At 60.6% G+C, this 17,206-nt stretch overlaps 1 protein-coding gene across 2 annotated transcripts in view; it reads left to right on the top strand.

Annotated features, from left to right (window-relative positions):
* Positions 1-17,206, top strand: part of NUP98 (nucleoporin 98 and 96 precursor) — a 48,635-nt gene extending 31,429 nt beyond the window's left edge. For both annotated transcript variants that reach the window (XM_069759582.1, XM_069759583.1), the window contains exons 21-33: positions 4,077-4,250; positions 4,361-4,508; positions 8,963-9,380; positions 10,422-10,636; positions 10,716-10,985; positions 11,122-11,279; positions 13,304-13,447; positions 13,517-13,662; positions 13,745-13,966; positions 14,120-14,361; positions 14,652-14,806; positions 16,206-16,317; positions 16,524-17,206. In XM_069759582.1, the coding sequence (XP_069615683.1) occupies positions 4,077-4,250; positions 4,361-4,508; positions 8,963-9,380; positions 10,422-10,636; positions 10,716-10,985; positions 11,122-11,279; positions 13,304-13,447; positions 13,517-13,662; positions 13,745-13,966; positions 14,120-14,361; positions 14,652-14,806; positions 16,206-16,317; positions 16,524-16,732 (2,613 nt within the window). In that variant the 3' untranslated portion in view covers positions 16,733-17,206. The remainder of the gene's footprint in view (positions 1-4,076; positions 4,251-4,360; positions 4,509-8,962; positions 9,381-10,421; positions 10,637-10,715; positions 10,986-11,121; positions 11,280-13,303; positions 13,448-13,516; positions 13,663-13,744; positions 13,967-14,119; positions 14,362-14,651; positions 14,807-16,205; positions 16,318-16,523) is intronic.

The raw sequence follows: 17,206 nt of genomic DNA on the forward strand, positions 1-17,206 counted from the left end.
CCGCCCGGCCGCCGTTGTTTCTCCCGACTGTTTTTTATTCGTGGTGAATACAATGTTAAAACGCAACAAAGAAACTGAAGTGGATTTATAAACGGTTTATTTTGCATACGTCACATCGCGGGATGAAGACCCTGGGCCCCCAGACGGGGTGCGGGATGAAGACCCTGGGCCCCCAGACGGGGCGCGGGATGAAGACCCTGGGCCCCCAGACGGGGCGCGGGATGAAGACCCTGGGCCCCCAGACGGGGCGCGGGATGAAGACCCTGGGCCCCCAGACGGGGCGCGGGATGAAGACCCTGGGCCCCCAGACGGGGCGCGGGATGAAGACCCTGGGCCCCCAGACGGGGCGCGGGATGAAGACCCTGGGCCCCCAGACGGGGCGCGGGATGAAGACCCTGGGCCCCCAGACGGGGCGCGGGATGAAGACCCTGGGCCCCCAGACGGGGCGCGGGATGAAGACCCTGGGCCCCCAGACGGGGCGCGGGATGAAGACCCTGGGCCCCCAGACGGGGCGCGGGATGAAGACCCTGGGCCCCCAGACGGGGCGCGGGATGAAGACCCTGGGCCCCCAGACGGGGCGCGGGATGAAGACCCTGGGCCCCCAGACGGGGCGCGGGATGAAGACCCTGGGCCCCCAGACAGCGCAGGAGGTGCGAAGACCATCTCTGCTTGTGGTATACAGACAGAGCCGGTGATGCGGTGTGAACGCTGCACCACAGTAATGGCGGCTGTTTTTGTTCAGTCGACATTCAAGGTTTCAAAAGACGAAACAAAACTCACCCAAACCGAAAATCCACTACCGCAAAACAATCCAGTACCGCATCACCCCGCCAACCTGAAGAACAGAACTATGGACTGTCCCAGGCGATGGTCACCGGCCATTACCGCGCTCCTCGCCAGTGTGTGGGGTCCATCATAGGCGCAGTGACACATAGCCGCCGATGGCTAACGGAGGGTCTCCACTGCTAGTGTCCGGCCGGGGTTACATCAGTGGCAGCCGCACCATGACGAGTCCAGGGCCCGAGCTCTGGGATCGGTCATCGGCCTCGTGGAAATCACAGAAGCAAATGCACGATACCTGATGAAACCAGATCCGGTGTGCCCCCCGAGCCGGCCCTCCTCACAGGCCGCTCCCTGACACACTGTGACGAGTCCTGCAGCAGTGTCACCTGGGTGTGCTCAGGACGGGTTCTGATCCACTGACTGCAAGAAGAGATCGGACCTCGCAACGGGAAGTTGCAGAAGTTGATGAGAATCTTTTGTATGACGATCTGCTCCCCGCACCATTGGATCTGCTCCCCGCACCATTGGATCTGCTCCCCGCACCATTGGATCTGCTCCCCGCACCATTGGATCTCCTCTCAGTAATGATGGCGGCTCTGTTCACAGGATGGGGGTCTTCATATGCAGGATGGCGGGGGGCTCGGCACACAGGGAGCTCTGTACGCATAGCTGGGGAGGACTTCTGTACACAGGATGGGGGTCTCCGTATGCAGGATGGCAGGGGGCTCGGTACACATGGAGCTCTGCGCATGGCGGGGGGGGGGAGTTCTGTACACAGGATGGGGGTCTCTACGCAGGACGGCGGGTGGCTTGATACACAGGGAGCTCTGTACTTGTGGCGGGGGGTGGGAGGATTCTGTACACTGGGTGGGGGGGCTCGGTACACAGGGAGCTCTGTATGCATGGGGGGATTCTGTACACTGAGCGGGGGGCTCAGTACCCAGGATGACAAGGGGGGGCTCAGAACACAGGGATCTCTGTACGTGTGGTGGGGGGATTCTGTACACTGAGCAGGGGAGCTCTGTACGTGTGGGGGAGCTCAGTACTCAGGATTGCCAGGGGGCTTGGTACACAAGGAGCCCTGTACATGTGGCGGGGTGGATTCTGTACACTGGGTGGGGGGCTCAGTACCCAGGATGGCAGGGGGGCTCACTACACAGGTAGATCGGGGGGGGGGAGGATCCTCGACACTGGGTGGGGGCTCAGTACCCAGGATGGCGGGGGGGGCTCAGTACACAGGCAGCTCTACATGTGGTGGTGGTGGGGATTCTGTACACTGGGTGGGGGCTCAGTACCCAGGATGGCTGGCTGGGGGGGGCTCGGTACACAGAGAGCTCTGTACGGGGGGGTATTCTGTACACTGGGAAGGGGGGCTCAGTAACCAGGATGGCGGGGGGCTAGGTTCACTGGGAGCTCTGTACCTTTGGCGGGGGGGGGTCGGTACACAGGGAGCTCTGTACTTGTGGTTGTGTGGGGGGGAGATTCTGTACACTGGGTGGGGGGGGCTCAGTACCCACCAGGATGGTGGGGGGGCTCGGTACATGGAGAGCTCTGTACGTGTGGCAGGGGTGGGAGGATTCTGTACACTGGGTGGGGGGCTCAGTACCCAGAATGGCGGGGGGCTTGGTACACACGGAGCTCTGTACGTGTGGTTGTGGGGGGGATTCTGTACGCTGGGCAGGGGGGGCTCAGTACCCAGGATGGCGGGGGGGCTCGGTACACAGGGAGCTCTGTACGTGTGGTTGTGTGGGGGGATTCTTTACACTGGGCAGGGGGGGGGCTCAGTACCCAGGATGGCGGGGGGCTCGGTACACAGGGAGCTCTGTACGTGTGGTTGTGGGGGGGATTCTGTACACTGGGCAGGGGGGGGCTCAGTACCCAGGATGGCGGGGGGCTCGGTACACAGGGAGCTCTGTACGTGTGGTTGTGGGGGGGATTCTGTACACTGGGCAGGGGGGGGGCTCAGTACCCAGGATGGCGGGGGGCTCGGTACACAGGGAGCTCTGTACGTGTGGTTGTGTGGGGGGGATTCTGTACACTGGGCAGGGGGGGGGCTCAGTACCCAGGATGGCGGGGGGCTCGGTACACAGGGAGCTCTGTACGTGTGGTTGTGGGGGGGATTCTGTACACTGGGCAGGGGGGGGCTCAGTACCCAGGATGGCGGGGGGCTCGGTACACAGGGAGCTCTGTACGTGTGGTTGTGTGGGGGGATTCTTTACGCTGGGCAGGGGGGGGGGCTCAGTTCCCAGGATGGCGGGGGGCACTGTACAAGGGGAGCTCTGTACGTGTGGTTGTGGGGGGGATTCTGTACACTGGGCGGGGGGGGGGGGCTCAGTACCCAGGATGGCGGGGGGCTCTGTACACAAGGAGCTCTGTACGTGTGGTTGTGGGGGGGGGGGATTCTGGGCAGAGGGGGCTCAGTTCCCAGGATGGCGGGGGGCTCGGCACACAGGGAGCTCTGTACGTGTGGTTTTGGTGGATTCTGGGCAGAGGTGGCTCAGTTCCCAGGATGGCGGGGGGCTCGGTACACAGGGAGCTCTGTACGTGTGGTTGTGGGGGGGGGGATTCTGGGCAGAGGGGGCTCAGTTCCCAGGATGGGGGGGGCTCGTTACACAGGGAGCTCTGTACGTGTGGTTGTGGGGGTGGATTCTGTACACTGGGCAGGGGGGGCTCAGCACCCAGGATGGCGGGGGGCTCGGCACACAGGGAGCTCTGTACGTGTGGTTGTGTGGGGGGATTCTTTACGCTGGGCAGGGGGGGGGGCTCAGTTCCCAGGATGGCGGGGGGCACTGTACAAGGGGAGCTCTGTACGTGTGGTTGTGGGGGGGATTCTGTACACTGGGCAGGGGGGGGCTCAGTACCCAGAATGGCGGGGGGCTTGGTACACACGGAGCTCTGTACGTGTGGTTGTGGGGGGGGATTCTGTACGTTGGGCAGGGGGGGCTCAGTACCCAGGATGGCGGGGGGCTCTGTACACAAGGAGCTCTGTACGTGTGGTTGTGGGGGGGGGGGATTCTGGGCAGAGGGGGCTCAGTTCCCAGGATGGCGGGGGGCTCGTTACACAGGGAGCTCTGTACGTGTGGTTGTGGGGGTGGATTCTGTACACTGGGCAGGGGGGGGCTCAGTACCCAGGATGGCGGGGGGCTCGGCACACAGGGAGCTCTGTACGTGTGGTTGTGTGGGGGGGCTCAGTACCCTGGATGGCGGGTTGGACCCTGGGATCTTCTTGCACCTTGTTGCTGTCGGTGCCCTCTAGTGGTTGGGTATATGATTGTCGTCTTTGCTGTTGGCAGAGCCTGGCTGATGAGATATTGGGGCGGGTGCCGGAGCTGGACAGCGACATGGCGGACCTCAGCCAGGAGACGCCCCAGGATTTGGTGACGGAGGAGCAGGACATCGCGGAGGAGCCGTTGTCGGCGTCGTCTCACATCGCGTCCTCCCTGGGTGTGAACCCCCACGCTTTACAGGTGAGACGTCTGCGCCCCGCTCTGTGACGTGGCTGCGCTCGGTGCTGTCGGAGCTGTACTCCGTGGCGCTCAGTCGGTCTCCATCTTTGAGTCTCTGACTTTATTTGCAGGTGATGAAGGCGTCGCTGTTACTGGAGGATGATGGGGGGGAGCTCGGCCCCCATTTTACCCTCTTTCCATCTTCCCTGGACGCCCCCCAGGAGCTGCGCTCACCTATGCGCTTCGTCCCTTCTGCTCGCTCCCCTAGGACGTCCGGGGGTAAGTTGTCAGTGTGGGGAGGGGGTTCCGCATATAGATGCGTGGAGTCCTGACCCGGCAGCTTCCGCCGAGGACGGTGCGGTAAATCCTCTGGGAATCTGGGGTCTTTCTGTGGAGGGAGCGCCCCCTGATCGCTGCTTGCTGCCATTGACCGATGTAACTGATCTCCCGTGTGCCCACCACGGTCCCTCCACTGAATTCATCCCCTGGAGTACACACTTGGGGTATTAACCCCTTCCTGACATCGAGTGCTGCTGTCACTGATCGCTTCTGCACTTGAACCCTTTATATGACCCCCAGCATGTACACGGTTAACCCCTTAGTGACAGCCAATTTTTACCAAAAAAATCAAAGGTATCAGTGTCAGGTTGGCGCAGTTATACTGATTACTGTCTGTAGTCACTGAGCACAATCCTGATCACAGGTATCAGTGTAATCAGTATAACGGCACCGACCTGACACTGTCTGTAGTCACTGAGCACAATCCTGATCACATGTATCAGTGTAATCAGTATAACGGCACCGACCTGACACTGCCTGTAGTCACTGAGCACAATCCTGATCACAGGTATCAGTGTAATCAGTATAACGACACTGACCTGACACTGTCTGCAGTCACTGAGCACAATCCTGATCACAGGTATCAGTGTAATCAGAATAACGGCACTGACCTGACACTGTCTGTAGTCACTGAGCACAATCCTGATCACAGGTGTCAGTGTAATCAGTATAACGACACTGACCTGACACTGTCTGTAGTCACTGAGCACAATCCTGATCACAGGTATCAGTGTAATCAGTATAACGGCACCGACCTGACACTGTCTGCAGTCACTGAACACAATCCTGATGACAGGTATCAGTGTAATCAGAAAAACGGCACCGACCTGACACTGTCTCTAGTCACTGAACACAATCCTGATCACAGGTATCAGTGTAATCAGTATAACAGCACCGACCTGACACTGTCTGTAGCCACTGAACACAATCCTGATCACAGGTATCAGTGTAATCATTATAACGGTGCCGACCTGACACTGTCTGTAGTCACTGAGCACAGTCCTGATCACAGGTATCAGTGTAATCAGTATAACGACACCGACCTGACACTGTCTGTAGCCACTGAGCACAATCCTGATCACAGGTATCAGTGCAATCAGTATAACGACACCGACCTGACACTGTCTGTAGCCACTGGATTACACGGATACCTGTGATCAGGATTGTGCTCAGTGACTACAGACAGTGTCAGGTCGGTGCCGTTATACTGATTACACTGATACCTGTGATCAGGATTGTGCTCAGTGACTACAGACAGTGTCAGGTCGGGGCCGTTATACTGATTACACTGATACCTATGATCAGGTTTGTGCTCAGTGACTACAGACAGTGTCAGGTCGGTGCCGTTATACTGATTACACTGATACCTGTGATCAGGATTGTGCTCAGTGACTACAGACAGTGCAGGTCGGTTCCGTTATACTGATTACACCAGAGGTGTCAAACTGCATTCCTCGAGGGCTGCAAACAGGTCATGTTTTCAGGATTTCCTTAGTATTGCACAGGTGATGGAATCATTCTGTGCAGGTGATTAAATTATCACCTGTGCAACACAAGGAAATCCTGAAAACATGACCTGTTTGCAGCCCTCGAGGAATGTAGTTTGACACCTCTGGATTACACGGATACCTGTGATCAGGATTGTGTTCAGAGGTGTCAAACTACATTCCTCGAGGGCTGCAAACAGGTCATGTTTTCAGGATTTCCTTGTGTTGCACAGGTGATAATTTAATCACCTGCACAGAATGATTCCATCACCTGTGCAATACTAAGGAAATCCTGAAAACATGACCTGTTTGCAGCCCTCGAGGAATGCAGTTTGACACCTCTGGTGTAATCAGTATAACGGAACCGACCTGCACTGTCTGTAGTCACTGAGCACAATCCTGATCACAGGTATCAGTGTAATCAGTATAACGGCACCGACCTGACACTGTCTGTAGTCACTGAGCACAATCCTGATCACAGGTATCAGTGTAATCAGTATAACGGCACCGACCTGACACTGTCTGTAGTCACTGAGCACAAACCTGATCATAGGTATCAGTGTAATCAGTATAACGGCCCCGACCTGACACTGTCTGTAGTCACTGAGCACAATCCTGATCACAGGTATCAGTGTAATCAGTATAACGGCACCGACCTGACACTGTCTGTAGTCACTGAGCACAATCCTGATCACAGGTATCAGTGTAATCAGTATAACGGCACCGACCTGACACTGTCTGTAGTCACTGAGCACAGTCCTGATCACAGGTATCAGTGTAATCAGTATAACGGCCCCGACCTGACACTGTCTGTAGTCACTGAGCACAATCCTGATCATAGGTATCAGTGTAATCAGTATAACGGCACCGACCTGACACTGTCTGTAGTCACTGAGCACAATCCTGATCACAGGTATCAGTGTAATCAGTATAACGGCACCGACCTGACACTGTCTGTAGTTACTGAGCACAATCCTGATCACAGGTATCAGTGTAATCAGTATAACGGCACCGACCTGACACTGTCTGTAATCACTGAGCACAATCCTGATCACAGAGTCACTTTTAGTGAAGGAAGCGCAGGCTTTATCTCAGTGTTGCCCTCATCGGTGGTCACAATAGCCAGAGACCTACTGAAAGCCCCCGCGTCCGCCATGTCCTCCTGTGGAGCGTTGAGGTGTACGGGGAGTTCTGTGATGTAGGATATTGCAGCTCCTTGTACCAGCGATCATACGATCACCCACAAGTTCCCACTAAATGTTAGGAGAGAATTTCATCAAAACGTGATCGTCCAAAATGGTGCAAATAAGAATGTTCTCTGGAGTGAGCGTCGGGTCAGACCCTAAATATTAAAGCTTGGGATAAAGAAACAGAAGCACAAAAACATATAATGGCCTCTGCTGGAAGATGTGAAATGACAGCAAGCAGAGATCATAGAAAACCGAAGACTTGGGGCAGCTCTGGGGCTGTCTGGCTGGCGGTTCTGGGGGGGCCATCTTGCTTGGTCGCCTCCGGGGGGCTGTCTGGCTGGGCGGCTCTGGGGGGCTGTCTGGCTGGGCGGCTCTGGGGGGCTGTCTGGCTGGGCGGCTCTGGGGCTGTCTGGCTGGGCGGCTCTGGGGCTGTCTGGCTGGGCGGCTCTGGGGGGCTGTCTGGCTGGGCGGCTCTGGGGGGGCTCTCTGGCTGGGGGGTTCTCTGGCCGGCTCGGTTGTCTGGCCGGGCGGCTCTGGGGTTGGTGGGGCTTTCTGGCTGGGCGGCTCTGGGGGGCTCTCTGGCTGGGCGGCTCTGGGGGGGCTCTCTGGCTGGGGGGTTCTCTGGCCGGCTCGGTTGTCTGGCCGGGCGGCTCTGGGGTTGGTGGGGCTTTCTGGCTGGGCGGCTCTGGGGGGCTGTCTGGCTGGGCGGCTCTTGGGGGGCTCTCTGGCTGGGGGGTTCTCTGGCCGGCTCGGTTGTCTGGCCGGGCGGCTCTGGGGTTGGTGGGGCTTTCTGGCTGGGCGGCTCTGGGGGGCTCTCTGGCTGGGCGGCTCTGGGGGGTCTCTCTGGCTGGGCGGCTCTGGGGGGTTCTCTGGCCGGCGGGGCTGTCTGGCCGGGTGGCTCTGGGGGGCTTTCTGGCTGGGCGGCTCTGGGGGGTTGTCTGGCCGGGTAGCTCTGGGGTGGGCAGCTCTGTGGCTGGCGGGGCTCTCTGACCAGGGGGCTGTCTGGCCAGCGGCTCTGGGGTCGGTGGGACCCTCTGGCCAGGGGGCTGTCTGGCTGGGGGGCTCTGGGGTCGGTGGGGCCATCTGGCTGGGGGGCTCTGGGGCCGGCGGGGCTGGGGGGCTCTGGGGTCGGTGGGGCCCTCTGGCCAGGGGGCTGAGTGGCTCTGGGGCCGGCGGGGCCCTCTGGCCAGGGGGCTGTCTGGCCGGCGGCTCTGGGGCCGGCGGGGCCCTCTGGCCAGGGGGCTGTCTGGCCGGCGGGGCCCTCTGGCCAGGGGGCTCTCTGGTCAGGGGGCTCTGGGGCCGGTGGGGCCCTCTGGCTAGGGGGCTGTCTGGCTGTGGGGCTCTGGGGCCGGCGGGGCTGTCTGGCTGGGGGGCTCTGGGGCCGGCGGGGCCCTCTGGCCAGGGGGCTCTGGAGCCAGTGGGGCTCTCTGGCTGAGTGGCTCTGGGGCCGGCGGGGCCCTCTGGCCAGGGGGCTCTCTGGCCAGGGGGCTCTGGGGCCGGTGGGGCTCTCTGGCTCTGGGGTCGGTGGGGCTCTCTGGCTGAGTGGCTTTGGGGCCGGCGGGGCCCTCTGGCCAGGGGGCTCTGGGGCCGGCGGGGCCCTCTGGCCAGGGGGCTGTGGGGCTCTCTGGCTGGGGGGCTCTGGGGCCGGTGGGGCTCGCTCATGTACCTGTATTGCTGGGCTCTGTACTGAGGTCTCCTCTGTTTCCTTTTCCCATAGTCGGGGGTCTGCTGCACTCTCGCTTCTCCGGATCCACGGGGCTGAAGCACAAGGAGTCTCCGCTCGGCTCTCAGAGCCCCAAACCCTCCGCGTCGTCCTCCGCTCCGTGGCCGGCTCTGGGGCCCCTCGATTCTGTGTTTGTGATGCCGTCTCCTGCCCCGGAGATGCAGCTGAGGACTGTGGGGACCCGACGCCAGCAGGGACTGCTGCCACTGGAGAAGTCGGTCACTGCTGGGAAGGGCCGGCTGCTGCACGACATGTCGCTGTTCATGGGCCGCTCGTTTTCTGTCGGCTGGGGCCCCAACTGGACGCTGGCCCACAGCGGAGATGTGCTGAGCGGGTCCAGTGAGAGGATGGAGGCCGGTGACATGGAGGACGTAGACTACGGATATCTGCCCAACCCAGTGTCGGCCAAATCGTAAGTGAGCATGAAAGTGCGGTGACGCTTCAGAGCTGCGCTCCCCGCCTGTAGCTACAAAAGCCTGCACATGACAGAACTGCTGGGATTTGTAGTGCAGCTCAGCTGATGTATGCACTCCTGACACACAACGTAATAGTGCGACATGCGGCAGGTCTGTGGAGCAGGAGCGAGCGGCCATCACCTCCATTCAGCCATGGGATTCCGGGGCTGCGGTGTCCGCTCCTGTCCCCACCGCCCATGGGGGCAGTCGCAGGGTGTTGGGGGGTTATATCGGCCTCATCATAGAGCAGCAAGCTCACTGTATCCTGCAAGAATCAATCACTTGCAGGCGCCGGTGCCCTCGGGCGTGAGAAATAAAGGGACAAAAGTTCCTAAAACTATAAAAAACAAACATAAAAATTTTGCTCCTGCCCCCGTGAAATAAAGACGTGTCCCATCATATCTGTAATAGTCCGATCTGTCAAGATGAGAAATCAACCTGCACATTGAACACCGTAACGGGGAGAGAGACCTCCAGAAAGTCAAAGCAACGTACGTACCCCACCCAAATCGCACGTACCGGGGCTCCGCACAAAATGGCGACAAAAAACACATTCAACCCCCCAACTAAAGTAAAAATATTGCCCCAATCGTACCGCAAAACACCTGTGGAAATACGAGGGTTTTTTTTTACTTTTTCTTTTTTTTTATTAAACGTGTCGTTTTTTTTCCTCCTATGTCAGTACATTATACGGTAAGATGATCGGCGTCACGGAGTACAACGCTCTGCAAATAATGAAGCCCCCCACGGGGTGACGCTGGCGGGAAAACAAACACTGCGGACCTGGAAAGTGTAAAATCTGACCCTGGAGGGACGGGGTTGAAGACGCGGGCACTTTGTGATGTGTGTGCAGTTATTGCCTGGGGTGGGTCATCACTAGGATGCTGGGGTATCCCCTCTCCCGGACCCCCGCTCTTATGATGGCGGCTCTGCAGCACCTGTCTGTTTGGGGGGAGCTCTCGGATAAGGCTGCATTATGTGACATCTGTACCCCCCAGGCTGACGGAGACCCCCTTTAAGGTTCACATGGAGGCGCTGAGTCTGGAGCAGAAGAGCCGCGATCTGCAATCCTACCTGATCCCCCTGGAAATCGCCCTGAGGAACAGCTCGGTGCAGAAGGATGGCTGCCCACGGCTCGTGCCCAACCCTGGAAACGCCGCCATCCATGACTATGCCGGATGGGCCAGCAAGTTCTGCCAGGAGTGTTCAGAGCGTGAGTGACCGGTGACGTTCCTGCCGCTCTACCGCCTCGTCTGGTGTTTCTCACGCTCCTCCGTCCTCTTCCTCCGCAGCCGTGGTGAAGCAGTGGAGCCTGACGTGGGCGCTGTGCCAGGCCCTGTGGGGGCAGCTCCGGGAGCTGGAGGTCCGCCTGGATGATGCCAATGAGTACGTGGAGCAGCTGCAGCGCAGGAAGGCCTTCTCTCATTGGCTGGCCGACACTGCGGCGGGACGTATCGAAGACGAGGTGGCCCTTCACCTCCACGAGCGGCCGATCCAGGCCGTGTTCAGCTTCCTGACCGGCTGTCGAATCAGCGAGGCGTGCCGGCTGGCACAGAAGTGCGGTGAGTGGGGTCCTGCTGAGTGCCGTGGTGTCCTCAGACTGCATCTGTCATGCTGTTTGGGGTCCGTCTTGGGATGTTCCCTGCTGTCCTGCGTGCAGCTACCAGACCACCGAAAACTGAGATGTTTTCTCCGCAGGCGACCACCGTCTCGCCATCTTACTGTCGCAGCTGGTGGGCAGCCGGCAGGTGGTAGAGCTGAACGTCATGCAGCTGGTGGACTGGAGGAGCCTGCAGGTGGACGCCTTCATCCCGGAGGAGCGGCTGAAGATCTACGCCCTGCTGTCCGCCACCCCGGTGAGTGCAGAGACGGAAGGGGTGTGTGGTGACCGGCCGCCATGGAGGGTGTGTGTGGTGACCGGCTGCCATGGAGGGTGTGTGGTGACCGGCTGCCATGGAGGGTGTGTGGTGGCCGGCCGCCATGGAGGGTGTGTGGTGACTGGCCACCATGGAGAGGGTGTTGTGACTGGCCGCCATGGAGAGGGTGTGGTGACTGGCCGCCATGGAGGGTGTGTGGGGTGACCGGCCGCCATGGAGAGGGTGTGGTGACTGGCCACCATGGAGGGGGTGTGGTGACTGGCCGCCATGGAGGGTGTGTGTGGTGACCGGCCGCCATGGAGAGTGTGTGTGGTGACCGGCCGCCATGGAGAGGGTGTGTGTGGTGACTGGCCGCCATGGAGGGTGTGTGTGGTGACCGGCCGCCATGGAGAGGGTGTGGTGACCGGCCACCGTGGAGAGGGTGTGGTGACTGGCCACCATGGTGGGTGTGTGGTGACCGGCCGCCATGGAGGGTGTGTGGTGACCGGCCGCCATGGAGAGGGTGTGGTGACCGGCCACCATGGAGAGGGGGTGTGTGGTGACTGGCCGCCATGGAGGGTGTGTGGGGTGACCGGCCGCCATGGAGAGGGTGTGGTGACCGGCCACCATGGAGAGGGTGTGTGTGGTGACTGGCCGCCATGGAGAGGGTGTGGTGACCGGCCGCCATGGAGAGGGTGTGTGTGGTGACTGGCCGCCATGGAGAGGGTGTGGTGACCGGCCACCATGGAGAGGGTGTGTGTGGTGACCGGCCGCCATGGAGGGTGTGTGTGGTGACCGGCCGCCATGGAGGGTGGGTGTGGTGACCGGTCGCCATGGAGGGTGTGTGTGGTGACCGGTCGCCATGGAGGGTGTGTGTGGTGACCGGTCGCCATGGAGGGTGTGTGTGGTGACCGGTCGCCATGGAGGGTGTGTGTGGTGACCGGCTGCCATGGAGAGGGTGTGGTGACCGGCTGCCATGGAGAGGGTGTGGTGACCGGCTGCCATGGAGGGTGTGTGGTGTGACCGGCTGCCATGGAGGGTGTGTATGGTGACCGGCCGCCATGGAGGGTGTGTGTGGTGACCGGCTGCCATGGAGAGGGTGTGGTGACCGGCTGCCATGGAGGGTGTGTGTGGTGACCGGCCGCCATGGAGGGTGTGTGTGGTGACCAGCCGCCATGGAGAGGGTGTGTGTGGTGACCGGCTGCCATGGAGAGGGTGTGGTGACCGGCTGCCATGGAGAGGGTGTGGTGACCGGCTGCCATGGAGGGTGTGTGTGGTGACCGGCCGCCATGGAGGGTGTGTGTGGTGACCGGCCGCCATGGAGGGTGTGTGTGGTGACCGGCCGCCATGGAGAGGGTGTGTGTGGTGACCGGCTGCCATGGAGAGGGTGTGGTGACCGGCTGCCATGGAGAGGGTGTGGTGACCGGCTGCCATGGAGGGTGTGTGTGGTGACCGGCTGCCATGGAGGGTGTGTGTGGTGACCGGCCGCCATGGAGGGTGTGTGTGGTGACCGGCCGCCATGGAGGGTGTGTGTGGTGACCGGTCGCCATGGAGGGTGTGTGTGGTGACCGGTCGCCATGGAGGGTGTGTGTGGTGACCGGCTGCCATGGAGAGGGTGTGGTGACCGGCTGCCATGGAGGGTGTGTGGTGTGACCGGCTGCCATGGAGGGTGTGTATGGTGACCGGCCGCCATGGAGGGTGTGTGTGGTGACCGGCTGCCATGGAGAGGGTGTGGTGACCGGCCGCCATGGAGGGTGTGTGTGGTGACCGGCTGCCATGGAGGGTGTGTGTGGTGACCGGCCGCCATGAAGGGTGTGTGTGGTGACCGGCTGCCATGGAGAGGGTGTGGTGACCGGCTGCCATGGAGGGTGTGTGGTGTGACCGGCTGCCATGGAGGGTGTGTGTGGTGACCGGCTGCCATGGAGGGTGTGTGGTGACCGGCTGCCGTGTTTTCGCTATATGATCGGCCGCCATGTTGCATGGATGCAGTGACCGGCCGCCATGTTGCTTGTCCCCTCCCCCAGGTGTGGCTGTCTTCTGATAAGAGGAGCATCAATGTCTGCTCGGAGCTGGACTGGAAGCGGGCCTTGGCCGTCCATCTGTGGTACATGCTGCCGCCCACCGCCTCCATCCCCCAGGCGCTGCAGCAGTATGAGACTGCCTTTCAGGTAGGTGCCGCCACTCGTCACCGCGCCGCTCGCTGCTCTCGTCACTGACCGCGGCTCTTTATTGATCAGGAGTCGGAGGACGGCAGCCGCTACGCTGCGTACCCGCTCCCGGCCTACCTGGAGGAGCACGGCCTGCGCCTAGAGGCCATCGATGCGGACACGTCGTCCATCCGGAGAGACGTCTGCTTCCACCTGCTGAAGCTGTACAGCGACCGGTGAGCTGCGGGGGGCACTTACTTACTAGCCTGCCCTCACACACGGAGTTAACCCTCGGTTTCCCTCCTGCTTCCTCGGTAGGTGTTATGATCTCCGGCAGCTGGTAGACCCCAGAAGTGTGACCCCGGACCCCCTGGACTATCGCCTGAGCTGGCACCTGTGGATGGTGCTGCAGGCTTTGAATTACCGGCACCTCTCGGGGCAGAGCCAGGGCCTGCTGCACGCCAGCTACGCCGAGCAGCTGGAGACCGTGGGGCTGTGGCAGTGGGCCGTATTCGTGGTGCTCCACGTCCCGGACGCCGTGTAAGTGCTGAGCAGGCTCGTGCCCCTCGCCGGCCTCTGTACCGCTGGCCCCCCAGACCCCGGCACGTCCTCCATAATGGCTGCTCAGTAGTAGATCTACGGGGAGGGTCTCCGGTGTATATCCGTGGAGTATGACTCCTATTCTCTCTCCAGTATACGAGAGGCTTCGGTGCGGGAGCTGCTGACCAGACACTGCGCCCTGCGGGAGACCCCCGAAACGCTGGCCAAGGAGAAGTTCCTGGTAGAGAAGCTCCTCATCCCTGCAGAGTGGATCTACGAGGCCAAAGCGATCCGCGCCAGGAGGGACGGAGACCACCACAGGGAGGCGCTGTATCTACTGCGCGCCCGACACTGGAACCAGTGCCACAAGCTGGTGTGTCGGCACCTGGCGTCAGGTAAACGCTGGCCGGGGGTCCGTGTCCAGCAGTTACTGCAGCCTCCGCTCTGTGATGACGACATCCGGACCCCCTCTGGAGGCTGGAAACGCTCACAGACCTAGTGTATCCCGCAGATGGTTTGTTGCTTTGTATCAGTGCAGATGACGTGGAGAGATCCTGGCGAAGCCGTTGTTCTTAGTGGACTGTCTGCACTGATGCACAGTGGCAAACCCTCAGCTGCGTCAGCGTTCTCGCTTTCCCTGAACTTTCTGTAAGTGATGGGAAACGTCGTCTCTCTTGTCTTGTAGACGCCATAATTAATGAGAACTACACGTACCTGCGCAGCTTCCTGGACCAACTGTCCCGGCCGGAGAACTGCGTGCACATCCAGGGCTGGGACACGGCCGGCCAGGTGTACATGGACTACATCAGCGTGATCGAGATGCTGGAGCTTATCCGACAGGTGACGCCCGCACACTGGCTATGGGGGAAGAGGCTGCACAGTGGTGCAGGTGTGGGGGGCAGGGGCTGCACGGCGGCGCAGGTGTGGGGGCAGTGGCTGCATGTCAGTGCAGGATGTTGGAGGAGAAGGGGCTGCATGGCGGTGCAGGTGTGGGGTGCAGGGGCTGCACGGCGGCGCAGGATGTTGGGGGTCGGGCTGCACGTAGGTGTGGGGTACAGGGGCTGCACGGCGGCGCAGGGGGGTAGGGGCTGCATGGCGATGCAGGTGTGGGGTGCAAGGGCTTCATGGCGGCGCAGGTGTTGGGGGTCAGGGGGTGCACGGCGGCGCAGGTGTTGGGGGTCAGGGGGTGCACGGCGGCGCAGGTGTTGGGGGTCGGGCTGCACGGCGGCGCAGGTGTTGGGGGTCGGGCTGCACGGCGGCGCAGGTGTTGGGGGTCGGGGGCTGCACGGCGGCGCAGGTGTTGGGGGGTCGGGCTGCACGGCGGCGCAGGTGTGGGGTGCAGGGGCTGCACGGTGGCGCAGGTGTTGGGGGTTAGGGGCTGCACGGCGGTGCAGGTGTGGGGTGCAGGGGCTGCAAGGCGGCGCAGGATGTTGGGGGTCGGGCTGCACGGCGATGCAGGTGTGGGGGGCAGGGGCTGCACGGCGGCGCAGGTGTTGGGGGTTAGGGGCTGCACGGCGGTGCAGGTGTGGGGTGCAGGGGCTGCAAGGCGGCGCAGGATGTTGGGGGTCGGGCTGCACGGCGATGCAGGTGTGGGGGGCAGGGGCTGCACGGCGGCGCAGGTGTTGGGGGGAGAGCGGTAATGGCGCAGTTGCTGTGTGCAGAGGCGGCTCAGGAGCTGCAGGGACATCTGACAGTCGTGCAGTCTCTGCCAGTGTGTGGCTCAGGCACCAATCAGCCCCTCTGATACCTGATCACAGGGATAACGATGGGTGGGGGGCTGAAGAATCACGGTGAATGCCGTGACTGAGGGAATACAATCTCCACGTTCTCCTTATTTCTGTTTTCGTGACTCTAATCACAGAGCGATGATTGGCATTGGCCACGGGCGACTATCTGCACAATACCACTTGGCGCGATAATAAAGTCCTCGGACTGCGCCATAGTAAAGGAAAGTGTCAGCTCTCGGGCAAATGTGCCCCAAACTGGGATTTTTTTTTTGCCACTAAAATTTAATTTTGAAGTATTGCTTGTGTTGACCAGCAGGGGGCACCATCGCCATTATTGCCATTTTTGGAAAACTCCATTGAACCAATATTACAGTTTCTGCTGCGGCACAACTACAACTCTCAGCATGCCCCACCAGCTGGAGATGAGCGGGAGGTGGGGGATGAAGCTGCAGAGGCAGGAGACTTCCGATCTCGGGGTTCTGGCTTCACGTTTTCTTTTCTTCCTTCTGCAGAACGAATCGTCCGGCTGTGAACTTGAACAACTGCACACGAAGGTGACGTTCGTCTGTAACCGGGTGGATCAGATCCACTGCTGCTCCTCCAAAGACCGACTGGCACAGTCCGGTGAGTGCCGGCACCCGGGGTGGGCTCTGCTCGTGAGCCGGGTCCTACCACGCACACGGGATGGTGGAGGACCAGGGTGTCCCTCCTCCTCCTGGGTCTGGGGGGCCGCTCCTCCTCCTCCTGGGTCTGGGGGCTCCTCCTCCTTCCCCTCCCCCTCCCCCTCCCTGGATTGCTGCACTTCACTAACGAGCTTTATCTCCCTCCAGAAATGGCGAAGCGCGTTGCGAACATCCTGCGCGTGGTCCTGCGCTTACAGCACTCTCCAGAATCGGACGACTCGGACCTCCAGCGCGTCCCGCTCAGGCTGCTCGCCCCCCACATTGGCCGGCTACCGATGCCAGAGGACTACGCCCTGGAGGAGCTGCACAGTCTCACCCAGTCATACCTGCGGGAGCTCACCATGTGCGGCCAATAACCCGGAGCGCAGCCAACATGGCGGACACTTCTCTAGAGCGGCGCAGGAGCCGCAATGCCACAAATACAGCGGTTCCTGCATCCTCATGTAAAGAATTAACCCCGTGGGGGAGGGTGTTGGATGTCTCCTACAGGTGAGCGGCGCAGTGCAGATGGCGGACTCTTATTTTATGATATGTCCTAGGAGGCGCTGCTGCCCTCGCACTGGAGCCTCTGCTCATCCTTGCTGATGGTTTCCCTCCTGGACTGATCAGTAGTCGGTGTCGGGCAGCTCCTCCCCTCCAGACTCTAGTGCTGCCCCCCGCTGGCTGGTGTGTGAGTAACACTGTGTCCGCTTGTATCCGAGTGTTTGCTTGAATTTGGTCCGTGCTTTTTACTCAGATTATACAGAGGTTGATAAATAAATATTCTACATTTTGTTTTTGTTTTTTGTTCCTGAGATTTTTTTTTTTAATAAAAATGTTTATAATTTGGA

Source organism: Ranitomeya imitator, chromosome 3, assembly GCF_032444005.1.
Source record: "Ranitomeya imitator isolate aRanImi1 chromosome 3, aRanImi1.pri, whole genome shotgun sequence".
In the NCBI taxonomy this organism is placed as follows: domain Eukaryota; kingdom Metazoa; phylum Chordata; class Amphibia; order Anura; family Dendrobatidae; genus Ranitomeya; species Ranitomeya imitator.